Source organism: Xenopus laevis, chromosome 9_10S (assembly GCF_017654675.1).
Source record: "Xenopus laevis strain J_2021 chromosome 9_10S, Xenopus_laevis_v10.1, whole genome shotgun sequence".
In the NCBI taxonomy this organism is placed as follows: Eukaryota; Metazoa; Chordata; class Amphibia; order Anura; family Pipidae; genus Xenopus; species Xenopus laevis.
Window position 1 is genome coordinate 52773328 of NC_054388.1, and position 15490 is coordinate 52788817.

Below are 15490 nucleotides of genomic sequence, written 5' to 3' on the forward strand. Positions count from 1 at the left end.
TACGTGGTGCAGCTTTGTGCAGAACAAGGAAGTTATGGGTTATTTATTGCTCAGAAGTGACTGTTGTAGATCTAAACATTTATTTTAGGTTTTGGTTAATTAAAGGAAATGTATAACTTCCTAAGTAGGTGCAACATAAATCACTTAATTAGAACTGACCACAGGACAGCATTAGCAGCTTTCAGCCTGTTCATATTGGCCTGTGTTTTGGGACACAACTATAGTAGCTGGGGTCAGCCTGATATATATTGATCTTCTCTCAACAGGTCTGCATAGGCCCCTAGTTGGATCTAGTCGTTTCTTGGGGGCCAAAATTGTGCAAAAATATGCTCACTCTGTGACATTGCCAGAGGAGCAGATCTTCCTTCAGATATATGGAGACATCTTTACTTATATTTAGTTAGTCTTTATTTTGCAATGTGAAACTTGCCATCTTATTTGCATTTGAGAAACCTCCCTGGTTGCTAGGGCTAAAGACCCCCCTTAGCAGGGCTTCCCCATGTGCTACCAAAAACTCATTGTAAGTGTGTATAATGTGTTAGAATGGTTGTGCATGTTTAATAGCAGTACAGATTCATGCAGCTTCTCTACCTGCCACTTGCTTCAGTGCAGTATTTCTGCTCTCATCTACGGGAGAATGTATGGGTTGGAGAGAAATATGGCAGGCAGCTTATGCAGGTCTGATGGAATATGATCAGAATGGGTTCCTAGCCTTCTCTTCATAATTACCATCCCTAGAGTTCACTTTCTCACCACTATTAGCCTTCTGTTTGCCTTCCATACTTTGCAGACAGAGAAATTCATTTTGTAGGCAGACTTACCCCTTTAAGAGATTTCAATGGACAAACCATGACCACCCTTTGTAATGCTGTAATATTATCCATAAACAATGCATGTATTGTTTTCTAAATCTATTTGGCTGCTATAAGGAAGTATTCACATCTAAATTGCATTTTAAAAATACCACATCTCTTTAAGGTGCATGCTGCGTGTTCTGGATTCCTTTGGAACGGAGCCTGAGTTTAACCATGCCCACTATGCACAGTCGAAAGGCCACAAAACTCCTTGGGGCAAATGGAACCTTAACCCTCAGCAGTTCTACACCATGTTCCGTAAGTGTGTATTTTGCTATATACAAGTGCAGCGTTATGCTGTGAGGTTGACACCTAATAGTTAAAACTGGAAGGGGGGTTAATTCCTTTTCATCTGTGTGAAATATAATGTCACTAGGTCAATAAATAAATCAATAAATCACTTGCAGTGAGTCCTGTTAAAGAGTTAATGATGTTTCCGACTAATGTGAACGAATTTGTTCAAAAATCATCATAGCGTTACACCAGACCATATGTGGCCCTATGTGCCTATGGCTTGCACTGGTCATAAGCAGGATAATTCAAGAGTTGTACCTAAGAGAACTTGGCCCTGCAAGGTATACACATAGTACACATAGTGCACTGTGGGCACAACACATGGAAACTTGCCCTAGATGTTTGCCCTTTGCACTTTGTGTTCCTTTAATAAATGAGGCTTGTTGTCCGTCACTTATGAATGATGCACTTTCCTCCCGATTAGAGTGTCCTTGAGACCTAAAAATCTATTTATTATTCCCATAATAACGTAGTAGCTCAGTGTATGCCATCATTCTGTGAATTTTGCCCTCTATTTTTCACGTAATGTGTGGCCATTGCAGTTTATTAGTCTCCTATTAGCTTGTCAAATCATAAGCAGGCTGAGCAAATACAAATTGTTTTATCGATTACATTTGTTCCCAGTTGGGTTATTTTCTCCTCCTTAAAAATGTGCTCAGTCTTCATTTAGCTACATCCCTTGCTAAGGAGCAATTGCTTTCCCAAACCTAGTGCCAAAAACAGGTCTTAAAAAGATATAAACCCAAAAAAATGTTTTTCCAAATTAAAGAAAATGTAATTTTAATCAACTTTCCCATATACATTCATTACAAATTGTGAATAGCTTTAAATATTATGTGTAAATATAATTGCCATTAAAAGCAGCATGTTTCTGTTTCATTCTGTTCTCTGCCTTTGTGGTTGTGAAATCTGGAGCTGTTGGAATCAATTGTGAAACGTGAGAAACCAAAAAGTTGCATTTACAATTATGGGGTATGGATAACTGCCTAATGCTATTTGGGGCCTGTATAACTTATTAAAGATCCCATGTTGCATATCTTGTTCTTCCAGCTCATACTCCAGACAACAGCTTCTTGGGTTTCGTGGTGGAGCAGCACCTGAACGCCAGCGACATCAGACACATGAATGACATCAAACGGCAAAACCAATCTCTGGTCTACGGCAAAGTGGATAACTTCTGGAAGGTAAGTCAATATACTATATTGAAGGAAGGTGACTCTTCAGAGAGAGTGGAGATGCAAATCAAGTAAAGTTGCCGTTGAGAAGGAAAGTGCCTCATCATCTCATTCATTAGCCAAGGGGACTTTTTGTAGTTTCTTAATCTTTATGGCTTCTTAATTTGTAATAAGCTGATGAAAGCTCTCTGGTCTCCTGGCCACATTGATCAATCGATCTCCCAAAGCATGTCTGGTACAGTGTGTCCCTGCCACTGTGGGTTTTACAGCAAGGAATTCTTTTAAGGGGGAAGTTGTAAATCCCAAATATCACATTTTGCATAATGAAAGAAAATGCCATTCTAAGCAGCTTTCCAATATACATTCATTATACATTCCTGATGATTTTAACGTTCTTTGAAAATATAATTGCTATTAAAATAAACTTCTGCCTGTACTGCTGTTCCTGACAACAGGTGCCATTTATACAATGCACCTGTAGTCAGCTCTGGAAAACTTATTTTCCCATAATGTCTTGTAATTAACACACCTCTAAAAAGGAGACGCAATGGCAAATGCAAACCATTGTGGGAACTGGAGTCTTGGTTGGAGGAGAGCTGAGTAATGCTACATTTGTTGCAAAGGTGCATGTAGTGAGGACAATTACTGCCATGAATAGAGAAGAGCAGAAAGAGGCTGTTTTCAATAACAATATTTAAAAATCATTTTGAAATCATTATGCATTTGCGGTTACTACAGTATATATTGAATATTTGCTTTGTCATTATGCATGCATCATTGTATGTTTTATATTTGGGTTTATAAATAGGAAGAGTTCACCCTATTGTAGACCAAGAATCTCCAACCCCTGGCCACTAAATCGTTGAATTAGCCTTTTTATTAATATAATGTCTTTTTGCTTTATGATCTGTTAAGGACAGGTCCTAAATTGAAAAAAGGCAACGTGAAGTACAAGCAAATGTTAATACACTATGGTGTGCCTAGAATATTCACGCTCCCCTTGTATTACCTTTCCTGGCGTTTTAAATCCTAACAGTATGGATCAAGTCTCACAGTGTACTTTCTTGAATTTGCTGTCCGTAGCCACACAGTATCATTTTAAGTGGATTTTGAGATTCTAGCTATCTTTATAATAGAACAGGCTGCCCCACTGAGCAATGGACTACAATTCTGTCTGAGATCCAATACTTCACTGCAGGATTTTTAGCCCTTAAAGTTGAACAAAACCATTTTTCATAGTTTGACCACCTCCAGAGTCCTCACTTCCCCTCCCAAACCATTTTAATGGGGACACCCTAAACTTCCCTGTTCTCTGTAACAGATTCTAAAAACCATAATAGGGCAGCAGGGTTGGTGGGTGCTATATCACACCACTCCAGGTCATATTTTTAGCAGTCTCCTGATGATAGCATGCATGGCAGAAGCCAATTCAGACCTGACTCCAGCTGTATATGCTTGGGGTCACCAACTGCAGAGAAGAGAACCTGAAGCGGCATGAGATAGCACTCACCAACCCCACTGAGCTTTTCTGCTTTTGAGAACAAGGTACAGAAAGCATTTGGGGGGTTCTCAGGAATGTGATTCGGATTGGGAAAAAGAGGACTTTGGTAGGGGCAATATAATGTATGGTTGCCCTGCACTGGTAAAAGTGGGGGGTTTGCTTCAGAAACATGCTATGTAGCCATAGGAGCATCCATTCAAGCATAGGATATACAATAGATAAGTTCTGAAGAATCCCATTGTATACTATAGTGCTTATCTGTATATATAAAAATTATCTGTATATATAAAAATTCCATGAAGAATAAACCGTGCATCAGAATTCTCAGTCATGCAGGTTGTCATAAATAACTCCCTTTTTCTGTCCTAGCAGCAGCATTCCTGCCAAGTATTGGCCTGAACTTGTTATTCTTTCTACTGACCTGTCAATGGCTTCTTTTCAGTTCCCTACAACTGTCATGCTAATGTCGTTTGAGAGTCAAGGCTGCAATAAAATAAGTGTAGAATCCTCAAGTATAAAATAAAGCCCTGCATTTCAGTCATGTAATAATCCATTACAGAGACCAACTGGTTGTTTTTTTTATACCAGACTAAAATCTAAAATTTCACTTATTTTCTAGAGTCTAGATCTGCCATTGCCCACTGAAGTCAATAGAGCATGACATCAGTTTAATAAGTAGAATTTGACATTGTGTAGCATGGTGACGATTGACATTTAAAAGGGGTTTTTCAACTTTGAGTTAACGTTTTGTATGATGTAGAGTGATATTCTGAGATAATTTGCAAGTGGCTTTAATTTTTTATTATTTTTGGTGTTTGAGTTATTTAGCTTTTCATTCAGCAGCTCTCCAGTTTGCAGTTTCACCAATCTGGTTGCTAGGGCCCAAATTACCCTAGCAATCATGAACCCATTTGAATAAGAGATTGGAATATGAATAGGAGAGACCTGGATAGAAAGATGAATCATGAAAAGAAGCAATTACAATTAATTTGTAGCCTTACAGAGCATTTGTTTTAGTGAACCCCGTTTGAAGAAGGAAAATTGTAACGTTCACAACTAGGAACTGTTGTGACCGAGGATAGCCACTCCAAGGGGAGTGGATATGGTGGACGCCCAGGGGTGTAGCCATAGGTAATAGTAGGCAAAAACATGATGGTGATGAAGTTATAGCAGGTTTATTGCAGACGGAACACAGAAACACAAAAGGCAGGAACAAGCAGAATGGCTGATCGAGGAATCCACATGGTGAGGGAAAAAAGGGGAACACAGGAACAAAAGTACTCACTCAGGAAACAAGGTAACAAGGTTTTCAGGAACAAGACAAACAAGGTTTTCAAGGTTCAGGTTCAGATTCAGATTCAGATTCAAAATAGCAGGTCAGGAACAAACAGGATACAATCAATGACTCAGCACTGAGCAAAGCTCAGGGCGGGGTTTATAAAGGGAAGGTGATTAGGAAATGGGAAACACATGAGGGTAAACGAGGTGGGTGGAAAACAGACTGTGAATGGCAGATAACAGAAAACAATACACACCAAAGTTCAGAATCAGCCCTGAGAGCCCCCAGTGGCTCATCAGGTAAGTGCTGCAATGAGCAGAACAGCACCACCAGAGTTCAAGTCCCGGGCTGATCCTGACATTACCCCCCCCTTGAGGATCGACCTCCGGGCGATCCCAGGATCAAATGGTCCCCCATCCATTTTAGTCCAAACCCTGGGGAAATGGGCCGAAGCCTCGCCAGAAACGAGAACAGGAGCTTCTTGAGGATTGGAAAACAAAACAAAGAAATTGCTGGGGTCAGGAGCCAGAACAGGAACATTGGCAGAATTAGGAGCCAAGATATCACAGCCAGAGTCGGAAACCAGGACATGAAGACAGACAAAATCAATACAGGCACCCATTACAGGTGGCGGACCAGGAGCTTGGACACCCATCACGGGTGGCAGACCAGGAGTTTGGACACCCATCACGGGTGGCGGATCAGGAATACAGGCACCCATCACGGGTGGCGGATCAGGAGTTCGGACACCCATCACGGGTGGCGGATCAGGAGTTTGGACACCCATCACGGGTGGCGGACCAGGAGCACGGGCACCCATCACAGGTGGCGGACCAAGAGCACGGGCACCCATCACAGGTGGCAGACCAAGAATACAGGCACCGATCACGGGTGGCGGATCAGGAGTTTGGACACCCATCACGGGTGGCGGACCAGGAGCACGGGCACCCATCACAGGTGGCGGACCAAGAGCACGGGCACCCATCACAGGTGGCGGACCAAGAGCACGGGCACCCATCACAGGTGGCAGACCAAGAATACAGGCACCGATCACGGGTGGCGAATCAGGAGTTTGGACACCCATCACGGGTGGCGGACCAGGAGCACGGGCACCCATCACGGGTGGCGGACCAAGAGCACAGGCACCCATCACAGGTGGCGGACCAGGAGCACAGGCACCCATCACAGGTGGCGGACCAGGAGCACAGGCACCCATCACAGGTGGCGGACCAGGAGCACAGGCACCCATCACAGGTGGCGGACCAGGAGCACAGGCACCCATCACAGGTGGCGGACCAGGAGCACAGGCACCCATCACAGGTGGCGGACCAGGAGCACAGGCACCCATCACAGGTGGCGGACCAGGAGCACAGGCACCCATCACAGGTGGCGGACCAGGAGCACAGGCACCCGTTAGAAATAGGAAGAGGCAAGCCAGGACAGCAATACCAACACCTACAGCAATAGACCTGATAGAGACAGGATTAACCGCCCTACCAGGTCCAGTAGCAGGGAAAGTGGCACTATCCAGGGCAGGCAGGTCCTCAGGCCCGGAGGCCAGGGCAGGCAGGTCCTCAGGCCCGGAGGCCAGGGCAAACAGGTCCTCAGGCCCGGAGGCCAGGGCAAACAGGTCCTCAGGCCCGGAGGCCAGGGCAAACAGGTCCTCAGGCCCGGAGGCCAGGGCAAACAGGTCCTCAGGCCCGGAGGCCAGGGCAAACAGGTCCTCAGGCCCGGAGGCCAGGGCAAACAGGTCCTCAGGCCCGGAGGCCAGGGCAAACAGGTCCTCAGGCCCGGAGGCCAGGGCAAACAGGTCCTCAGGCCCGGAGGCCAGGGCAAACAGGTCCTCAGGCCGGAGGCCAGGGCAAACAGGTCCTCAGGCCCGGAGGCCAGGGCAAACAGGTCCTCAGGCCCGGAGGCCAGGGCAAACAGGTCCTCAGGCCCGGAGGCCAGGGCAAACAGGTCCTCAGGCCCGGAGGCCAGGGCAAACAGGTCCTCAGGCCCGGAGGCCAGGGCAAACAGGTCCTCAGGCCCGGAGGCCAGGGCAAACCGTACAGAAACTGGCTCGGGAAGAAGCAGTCTTCTGCGAGCTGACACGGGAACGGAGTCTGGCTGGGCTGCTGGCACGGAGACTGGAACCGTCTGGGCTGCAGGCACGGAGACTGGAACCGTCTGGGCTGCAGGCACGGAGACTGGAACCGTCTGGGCTGCAGGCACGGAGACTGGAACCGTCTGGGCTGCAGGCACGGAGGCTGGAACCGGCTGGACTGCAGGCAGCTTTCGGGGAGCAGGCACAGGCAGCTTTCGGGGAGCCGGCACAGGAACAAGGTCTGGCTGGGAAGCCGGCACAGGAACAAGGTCTGGCTGGGAAGCCGGCACAGGAACAAGGTCTGGCTGGGAAGCCGGCACAGGAGCAAGGACTGGCTGGGAAGCCGGCACAGGAGCAAGGACTGGCTGGGAAGCCGGCACAGGAGCAAGGACTGGCTGGGAAGCCGGCACAGGAGCAAGGACTGGCTGGGAAGCCGGCACAGGAGCAAGGACTGGCTGGGAAGCCGGCACAGGAGCAAGGACTGGCTGGGAAGCCGGCACAGGAGCAAGGACTGGCTGGGAAGCCGGCACAGGAGCAAGGACTGGCTGGGAAGCCGGCACAGGAGCAAGGACTGGCTGGGAAGCCGGCACAGGAGCAAGGACTGGCTGGGAAGCCGGCACAGGAGCGAGGACTGGCTGGGAAGCCGGCACAGGAGAGAGGACTGACTGGAGAGCCGGCACCAAAGCTGGAGACTGGAGAGCCGGCACCAAAGCTGGAGACTGGAGAGCCGGCACCAAAGCTGGAGACTGGAGAGCCGGCACCAAAGCTGGAGACTGGAGAGCCGGCACCAAAGCTGGAGACTGGAGAGCCGGCACCAAAGCTGGAGACTGGAGAGCCGGCACCAAAGCTGGAGACTGGAGAGCCGGCACCAAAGCTGGAGACTGGAGAGCCGGCACCAAAGCTGGAGACTGGAGAGCCGGCACCAAAGCTGGAGACTGGAGAGCCGGCACCAAAGCTGGAGACTGGAGAGCCGGCACCAAAGCTGGAGGCTGGCGAGCCGGCACAGGAGCAGGTGACTGAAGAGCCGGCACACGAGCTGGAGACTGGAGAGGGTGCTGGGAAACTGTAGAAAAACTAATAAACTGGGGTTCAGGTCTGAGAGAAAAAGAGGGTGACCTGGGTTTGGCAGCTGCCACAGGAGCAGAAGGTTGTGGAGGAGACAAGGGCCCAAAAACTGGAAGTGGCCGATCTGACACAGGCCAGATAGCGGTTTGTAGTTCATCTTCATCCGAGTCTAGATCCTCCCAGTCCTCATCGAAGGCTGAATCCTCCCACTCATCATCGGAGACAAAATCCTGCCAGACATCATCAGTGAAATGGATGGCGTCTTCTGCCTTACCCTCTCCATCCCAAGGGAGTTGCAGTTTAACAACAGAGTCAGAAGGCATGGAGGGCTTTCCCAAAGGCTTCCTGTAGTTGGGCTGAGTCATTCTGTAACGTTCACAACTAGGAACTGTTGTGACCGAGGATAGCCACTCCAAGGGGAGTGGATATGGTGGACGCCCAGGGGTGTAGCCATAGGTAATAGTAGGCAAAAACATGATGGTGATGAAGTTATAGCAGGTTTATTGCAGACGGAACACAGAAACACAAAAGGCAGGAACAAGCAGAATGGCTGATCGAGGAATCCACATGGTGAGGGAAAAAAGGGGAACACAGGAACAAAAGTACTCACTCAGGAAACAAGGTAACAAGGTTTTCAGGAACAAGACAAACAAGGTTTTCAAGGTTCAGGTTCAGATTCAGGTTCAGGTTCAGATTCAGATTCAGATTCAGATTCAGATTCAGATTCAAAATAGCAGGTCAGGAACAAACAGGATACAATCAATGACTCAGCACTGAGCAAAGCTCAGGGCGGGGTTTATAAAGGGAAGGTGATTAGGAAATGGGAAACACATGAGGGTAAACGAGGTGGGTGGAAAACAGACTGTGAATGGCAGATAACAGAAAACAATACACACCAAAGTTCAGAATCAGCCCTGAGAGCCCCCAGTGGCTCATCAGGTAAGTGCTGCAATGAGCAGAACAGCACCACCAGAGTTCAAGTCCCGGGCTGATCCTGACAAAAATAATTCAAAAAGTATAAAAAGAAAAAGAAAAAATGAAGGCTTAGAATTAGCCAATCTATGAAATAGCAAAAGTTAATTTAAAGGCGAACCACCCCTTTAAATGCCATTTTTTTACATCTCTTTATAAATATGTCCCCTAATATTTAGTTACGATTATGGCACTGGGACTGATATGGGGCATTATCCCTGCTGCATTTTTTCTTCTCTTACTGGAAACACTGCATTTATTATTGCTCTGGACACCAGTGCAACCACATTAAGGGAAGCAAAATTATTGCACAAACCACTTGCACCCCAAAAGGCCGCCCAAGCATCAAGTACAGGGCTCTCTTGCATCCTGGTACTCTGTAGCTAATACGTCTGAATGACACACAATCTAAGGGGTCATTCCAGGGGTTACATACAGTTTACATGCTATTTAACACCTTCCACCTCTGAAAATAAAGTATGGTGCAACCCACAGGGCAATGTGCAAAAAAGCCGATTTGTTGGCATGTTGCCCCTTTGTTTAGTAAATAAGCCCTTTTGTTCAAATACACCAAATTTCCTCCAGTTGCTACCAGGAATGACTCCAATCTATATGTGCCATAGGGTTGAGACTGCTGTTCCCAATATGAGTAGCAATTCTCCTTTTATTTGCATATGTCTGTTAATGGCCCTGCTATTGTATTATTTTTATTTATTGTATTAAAGTTTAACTATGGTGTTCTAGATTATCAGGAAAAAACACATTACCGATTATAGATACTTTTGTATGGAATCTGAACATTTTATGTTTCTAGGGAGATTTATTTTCAAAGTTGTGTCATTGACAAGTACATATTTGTCTCTGTCATTCCACCTGCTTTATCTGTGCTTGCAGTGACCTAGTTTTAGGGAACAAGGTCAACAAAGCAGCCGTTCCATTATCTCCCAACATTGTTATCCGTGTCAGAGGACGATTCTCGGCTTCACAAGAACTAAATGTTTCTTCTCTGGTTACATGTAGTTCCATTCCCACTGTATAGATTGTGTCTCTGCACCAGAACACCTAATACCCTATTGTTGAGTTTTGAGAGGTGTGCAACTCTTAACTGATGCCGTTATGCCGTGGCATATCCATTCCCAGTACCTGTAAAGAAGTAATGCAGCCATTAACCTCTTTCATTTCCATTATCTGCATCAAACCCATTGTTGTGTCTGTAAATCTGTGTAAGGTAACATTGCAGAACACAGGCATGCCTCATAGGATTACAAATAGGACTCCTTTGGGAATGTTTTGCCAAAACACTACCTTCAAACTCCATAAGTTTACCGTCATTTCTTCCTTACAGTAAAAAGACCGCCCTTCTCTAGAGGCATTTCGCAAATAAATAGAACTTGACTATGACTAGAGGAATTTCCAGTATGAATTTGACCTTTATTTCCCATATGATTGTAAATTTTTGGGGCTACACAAAAAGGAGTAAGGACTAAGAAGTCTGGCAGCACTTGCAACAGGACTATGATATAAAGACAACAGACATCTGCCTTACAACTATGATGTTATAGGATTAAACACATTTAGAATAATTTCCTATTGATCTCTAGGGGCAGGAGGCATTTGTAATGTATGATGTAAGATACTTTCTATACAACTATGAAGTCATGGGATATGCTTATATCTTGTGAATAAGATTGTGCTTTAAGGACTAGAACATATACTATATTGGCTTGATTTCTAGGCTGGCCAGCAGGGACATGTACTTTCTGTATGAGTTCGACTTCTTTGGATTTTCCGCACAGACTAGAACCATTTCCCATACATATTTGATCTCCTCCACCTTCTGCAGCCGTTTAACATGAATTAATCCTTCTCAAACTAGAGAGTTTCCATATAATTTTGAACTCATGGAATTTATCATTTCCTATAAGTTATTTTTGGTGGATTGGATCACAGTTACCCACTTGAATGTCTAGTCAGGTTGCTTGTACTTGGGTAGATTTGGCCTATTCTGTGTGTAGGGACCAAAGTGATAGCTTTTATAATCAATATCTGATAAGGGTCTTAAATATATATTGGGGAGTTTGAATCAGGCAAACATTTGCCAGCCTCACCAAACTAGTGGATTCTCCTCTGTGTAATCAATTTATCATATTGACTACAGAAGTTTGCCTTGATGAACTAGAGGCATTTGGGTGTGACTTTGACGACCCTGGACTAAAGGCATTTCCTATACAAAACAATCATTCCAGTATGCACCTGGTAGACTTCCATTCACTCTCATTACTTGGATTTGGGGCCTGCTAATCAGGATGTGGCCAGCTACACCCAGCTAGATTGTGCTATGCATTAAAGTGTGGAAATATAACACATCTACTTTATGTGTATCAACAGGAAACAAATTATTTTATTTCTATCTGGCAAGAAGAACCTGAACATTGAAAGGTCACTTCCATATTGTGCTGCTGTTCTGGTAACCATCAGGGATTTAGTCTGGCGGTGTGAGATTGTTTTGTGTGAGTCTGCAATGTCACCCTACCCTGGGAATCAAATAATGATCCCAACTCACCTCCGGCACTGCTAATGGGGACGTTCTTGTATTTTATCCTGAGTCTGTAGTGTGCAATTTTCATATTTACCTTGTCTCGGCTATTTACAGCTTTCTTATACTGGCCATCACCTTGCAGGACTGGGTAGCTATGATGCTAGGTTGTTTGCTTCTCAACTCTGTTGTACTACAACCCCCAGCATCCTCAGGTAGCTAATGGCTATGATTATTGCAGCTTTATTGGGAAGTTCAATGTCTCTCAAATTTTTTGATGGCTCTCACAAATCTTTGGGTGTGTGTGAGCATCATGTATTTTTTTAAATAAGCCTATGTATTCGAGTGCAGATACTGTTACTCTGCAAAAAATTAGATGGAAACTTCTACAGCTGTAATAATTCACCCAAGCTATAGTTAATAAATCTTTCAAGCATAGAGGCGTCATTTACGAATGCAAGTGCAGTGTGCAAAATGCAGTATTTGAATGCAATTCACTGTTTTTTTGTTTTTTTTTACCCCGAATGGCAAAATTCAGCTGTTCTGTATTTTAAGGATTGCTGAAGGCTTTTATTCCTTCTTAAAACATGTGCTAATCATTTACCATGGAAACCCCCGAAAACGCAGGTTTCTGTAACCGAACTACAAAAGTCTTATAACATCTATCTAGTTACCTTTATATGGTTGGGCTTTCCAGACATATCACTGAAGGATGATGAACGGGATTACAAAAGACTTTTCTCTGCATGTCAGTCCTAATCTGTCATTTGTGTGGGATTTAGTGAGGGCAGTGGAGGGGTAATACTAAGAGCTTTCTCCTCTCTGTAACTGAGAAGCTTTATTGGTGTGTTGCAATGCAACGTTGTCTCTCTTTCTCTGTCATTCATTGCGGTTCCACACTATTCCTTTTGCGTCTAATTGGATATTGTTTAAGGCCCTTCATTAATATTCACTCCACTCTACCAATCCAGGAACTGTATTTTTTCCTGCTTCACATTTATGAGTATGATGGTGTTGTTTTCTCTAGAACGGCCCTTCCTGTCAGTGCAGCAACCATGGGTTAAGTATCCACCTCCGGAGGCAGGACAGAAGAAAAAATTAGAATCTCAACTCCGCCCCCTTCATATAAGCTCATGCTCCTCCTGATTCCCCTCAGTTTTTTTCTTCTGTCCTACTAGGAGGTTGGGACAGCACACTTTGTGTTATATATATTTTTTATTTTTTCTTCACTTCCTTTACAGGTTTTCCTTATCTGAAGAAGGGAGTTTATCCAGAGCAGGAGGCATCCTAGCTCTTATTCCACAATCCTGGTCTAATCCCTAACCTGACTCCACTCCTCAGGACTGGCGAACGGTTACCCAAGGGGATTATTTACCTACAGCACAACCACCCTCTCTCAGAGAAGGTACTGCTGCCTTGCGCATCTTCCAGTTTTTCCCTACAACTGCAGCAACAGAGCCACGGGTATTTAGGGAACCGCATTCTGTACTACGCGCAGTTCCTGTTAAGGACACGCGCGTGCAGTTTTTCGCGCCACAACGAGGCGCGCGCGTATGCGCATACGCGCGTACACGTCAGGGAACGTGCTTACGGGGCGCCATCTTGGATTTTTCATCCACACGCGCCGGAGTTCACAGAAGCAGTACAAGCTGCGACTTGCCACCAGACAGGTACAGGTTCAGTAGCAGTGAACCGCTACATCAGGGTTTTAACCCAGCGACTTTACTGTGTATTATGGCAGTTTTCAAACGGTTCCATATAACACGTATATTCCAGCATGTTGACTGTGATTATTCCCTGCATACTATTCCCAGTTATACTTATAATGCACACTGGATTAAGGTCTTACACGCCTGTAGGCAGACAGGGCCATGTTTCACATCTAGTTTCTAGTCTCTTTAGGGAAACTAAGACACATTTATATGTTTTATTTCAGACAATACACCATGGATGCAGATTTGGGTCTGGAAGAGCTTAGAAAAGAGATGACCTCAGCTACGCCCAAAACAAAAAGGGCAGATAAAAGATCTCACAACCAACCAAAAAAATGCAAATTCTGTAAGCATACATTACGTAAAGGGGAACAAGGTGTCTGCCTAGACTGTGCAGAACCAGCAGATCTTCCACCAACTTTATCACCACAACCTATTCCATTGCAACAAGCTGAGGCTAGTTCCCCGCATTTAGAAGCTCAGGATCCTTCTACTTCAAAACCTCCTCAGCTAGAGGAATTGTTTGACTGGATTAAATCAACCATTCAATCTTCCATTACTCAACCAACTAAACATAGTAAAAAACGAAGGGCACATACTATTCCAGATTCAAATTCATCTGATTCTAACTCACTTAGTGATCAAGATAGTGATGTTGAGCCAGGCGAAGTTTCTGATACAGAATATTCTTCCGATGACTCAGACACACAGCGTCATTACCGCTCCATTGCAGGCCCAGAAACCGCTAAACGGTTGCTTCGCGAAATGCTAGCTACACTAGAGATTAAAGATGAGACAACAGCCGCATCAAAAGCTGACAAGGTGTTAGGGATTCAACCCAAAAAGTGTAGAACCTTTCCGGTATTTAAATCAATATCTCAGGTGATAGAGACTGAATGGTCAAAACCAGACCACCGCATCACTCAGACTCAAAGGTTCCAAAACACTTACCCTGTTCCAGAGGAACAACGTAAACTGTGGGACAAGGCCCCTAAAGTTGACTCGGCGGTAGCTCGCTTGTCCAAAAACACAACTCTACCAACAGAGGAAGCGGCTTTCAAGGAGCCGATGGATAAAAAGATGGAGGGGTCCTTGAGGAGAGGGTATACGCATGCCACATCGATTCTAAGACCGGCAGTTGCATCGGCGGGATTAGCTCGTACTGCCAGATTTTGGTGCCAAGAATTGCAAAAGAATCCTCCTTCACTAGAGGTCTTACATGAAGAACTACAACGTCTTAGCTCAGCGTTCGCCTTTTTGGCAGATGCAGCCATGGACACAGTTCGGTTGGCAGCCAAAACCAGTGTCGATACAGTAGTTGCTAGACGAGCACTTTGGTTACGTCATTGGTCTGGTGATACAGCATCCAAGACCAAGTTAATGAACCTAAGATATACTGGGGACACACTCTTCGGTCCAGACCTCAAGCAGATCATTACTGAGGTTACAGGTGGTAAGAGCACCTTTTTGCCTTCAGGCAAGAAACCCAGATCAGAACAGCCCACTAGATCTTTTAATAGACCCTGGAACTCCCAGGGCCGACCATTTCGTTCCTTTCGTAATTCCACCTTTCGTCCTTCACAATCGAGCGGCGAGACGAGAAAAGGCAGACAAACCTGGCCCAACCAACAGAGACAGAGCAGGAAACCTGTCCCATCAAAGCCCAATTCAGCCTGACTCCAGGCTGGGGCAAGCGGGGGTAGGAGGTCGTCTTCAGCAATTTTTTCCAGTATGGCGAGACCACATACAGGACACTTGGGTGCTCACAATCATAGCAGAAGGGTACCGAATTCCATTCGACAGCCTACCTCCTCGCACTTTCAAACGCTCATCTACACCAAAAAACTCATCCAAAAGACTCGCCCTGACTACAATAGTAAACGAACTGAAACAAAACAATGTCATTGTACCAGTACCTGCCGAAGAACGCTACAGGGGTTTCTACTCGAATCTCTTTTTGGTCTTAAAGAAGGTGGGTACCTTCAGACCAGTATTAAACCTAAAATCCTTAAACAA

At 45.3% G+C, this 15490-nt stretch overlaps 1 protein-coding gene across 2 annotated transcripts in view; it reads left to right on the forward strand.

Moving 5' to 3' along the window:
• Positions 1 to 15490, forward strand: part of LOC108702251 (alpha-1,6-mannosylglycoprotein 6-beta-N-acetylglucosaminyltransferase A) — a 94614-nt gene that overhangs the window by 52856 nt on the left and 26268 nt on the right. For both annotated transcript variants that reach the window (XM_041578166.1, XM_041578167.1), the window contains exons 10-11: positions 979 to 1112; positions 2199 to 2332. In XM_041578166.1, coding sequence (XP_041434100.1) covers positions 979 to 1112; positions 2199 to 2332 — 268 coding nt within the window. The remainder of the gene's footprint in view (positions 1 to 978; positions 1113 to 2198; positions 2333 to 15490) is intronic.